General features: G+C 48.6%; 1 protein-coding gene across 2 annotated transcripts in view; it reads left to right on the top strand.

The window, feature by feature from the left end:
• The window catches only part of LOC109540120 (fringe glycosyltransferase), a 23,818-nt gene that overhangs the window by 1,652 nt on the left and 20,153 nt on the right, over nt 1-2,013 (top strand). For both annotated transcript variants that reach the window (XM_019908341.2, XM_019908342.2), the window contains exon 2: nt 434-679. In XM_019908341.2, coding sequence (XP_019763900.2) covers nt 434-679 — 246 coding nt within the window. The remainder of the gene's footprint in view (nt 1-433; nt 680-2,013) is intronic.

Genomic DNA, 2,013 nt, shown 5'->3' with positions numbered 1-2,013 from the left:
CGACCAAAAGCGCACTCAGCTTCGGTTGCCGATAACTCAGCTGTGCCTGCCGGAAAACCCGGAGTTAAAACGCAGTTTGCATGGAAATTCAATTGTCTTTAACTTTTCTAGAGGTTGTTTTCCTGCAGCGGGTCCAGGTGGGGAGATATCGGCTAAATAGTCTCGGGGATTTTGTATCACTTTCTTCCTCCAATGGAGCGCTCAACTGCTTTGGCGCATAACTCAGCTACTGCTCAATCGATTCCGATTGGGTAAAAAGGGGCGTAGAGCCAATTGAATTCGCTACAAGTTTCATTAAGCGAGTTTCCTGGTGAAACTCCACCCAAAAAAGCTAGGAGCCAAAAACCGCCAGGGTCTAACGCAACTGACTTTGACTGCTCCGAACGCAGCTGCGTCAGCGCCAATGTAGCTGACCGATTTTTCGTTATTGCAGGTTCCACTCAAGGGACGGCCGTTGCTGAAAAAGCACATATTCGAGCGGACACTGTCCCAACAGCCCTCCATAAACGACCAGTATGAGAATGGACTGTCGACCGAAGTCTCTTCGGCTACGGCCACAATTCGACCGCCAGCCACCACTCTCGATGACGTCTTCATCAGCGTTAAAACCACAAAAAGTTACCACAGCAGCCGCCTGCCCATCATTCTTAAGACGTGGTTCCAGCTGGCCAAAAGACAAGTAAGTGATACGAAGACGCGACTGGTTAGCGAATGTTTTGCCAGAATATCATTTTCTACCTGCCTCGGGCGCTGAGGGCTGTTTGGGGGTGGAAATCGCCCCAAGCCAAGGCGAGATGTAAACATTGATTAGGAAATCGAGTCGCTCGAGTTTCGCTCGGAACAAGTTAACGACTGGAAATTTCACCCGCATTTGGCCGACTTTCGACTGGTTTCGGCTGGTTTGTGCGGGCGGGTTTCTAGGGGGTAAGAAACCCCCTAGAAACAGCTGCCGTCAACGTGAACAACAACCGTTTATCAGCCGACAAGTTGCTGCACGTTGCTGTTGCCAGATCCGAACAATTCCTGAGCAAATATTTGCATTCTGATAAGAGCGGAGGTTCAATGCGTGGGAATTGCCGATGTTTAGCGTTTTCTCGGCAACTTATCACTAAAGCACGCTTGCCACGTCTCCCCGGGGGGCAAACATTCAGGAAAATGCGCGGTTGCCAGTGCAATTTTTGCGTGTTTCTACTGGGAAACCCCTAATGGCGCTACTGGGGTTTACCAGGCCAAAACTCCCCAGCCGTTCGGTTTTGGTTGGGAGTTTTTGCACGGGAGTCTCGCCTGTGGCCTTGGCAACGAAAATGCGCGAAAAAATCGCGGCGTTGCCAGGTCGAAAACTCGATTTTTCTGGATGTTTTCAGTGCGGGGTTGCAAAAGTGGTCTACAAACGTTCAACGCCCAGAAAACCACGCAAGGAGAAGGTTTTCGCTTGATCTTTCCACACCCGAAAATCTTCCGCTGGTCACCAAAATTGAGAAAATGGCAAAAAAAGTCAGCGCACTGCAGCAAATAAGCGAGTTTTTTGGATACTTTCACCAGAAAGTTTCCAAACCACTCAACCCAAGGTGAAGAGCCAATAGCTGCAAAACGCGTCCAAATTAGGCGGGCACTTTCCGAGCCAAAAACCTTCCCTTTTCCCTTAGAAATGAAAATGCGTAAAAAAATTGCGGTGTTGCCGGGTCAAAACTCGATTTTCCTGGATATTTTCAGTGCAAGGTTGCAAATGTTCAATGTCCAAAACACCCTCCAGGGGGCTATTTGCACGTGGCGCCCTAACAACATTAAACCTTCCTTTTGACCTGTCGAACCAAAATAGGTAAAAAAATTGCGGTGTTGCCAGGCAAAAAACTCGACTTCTTTGAGAGTTTTCAGTGGGGGGTTGCAGACGAGGCCCCAAAATTTTCAGCGCGCCAAAACCCACACAAAAACTATGTTTAAGCCCAAGACCCCCAAACAGAAAATGTGGAGATCTTCCTCAGTAAACCAAAAATAGCGAAAAATGCGGTGTTG

This window comes from Dendroctonus ponderosae, unplaced genomic scaffold (assembly GCF_020466585.1).
Source record: "Dendroctonus ponderosae isolate FM_Combo_2020 unplaced genomic scaffold, Dpon_F_20191213v2 Dpon_F_20191213_12, whole genome shotgun sequence".
Taxonomy (NCBI): Eukaryota; Metazoa; Arthropoda; class Insecta; order Coleoptera; family Curculionidae; genus Dendroctonus; species Dendroctonus ponderosae.
The sequence above is the reverse complement of the archived record's forward strand: the minus strand, read 5'-3'. Positions and strand labels throughout refer to the sequence as shown.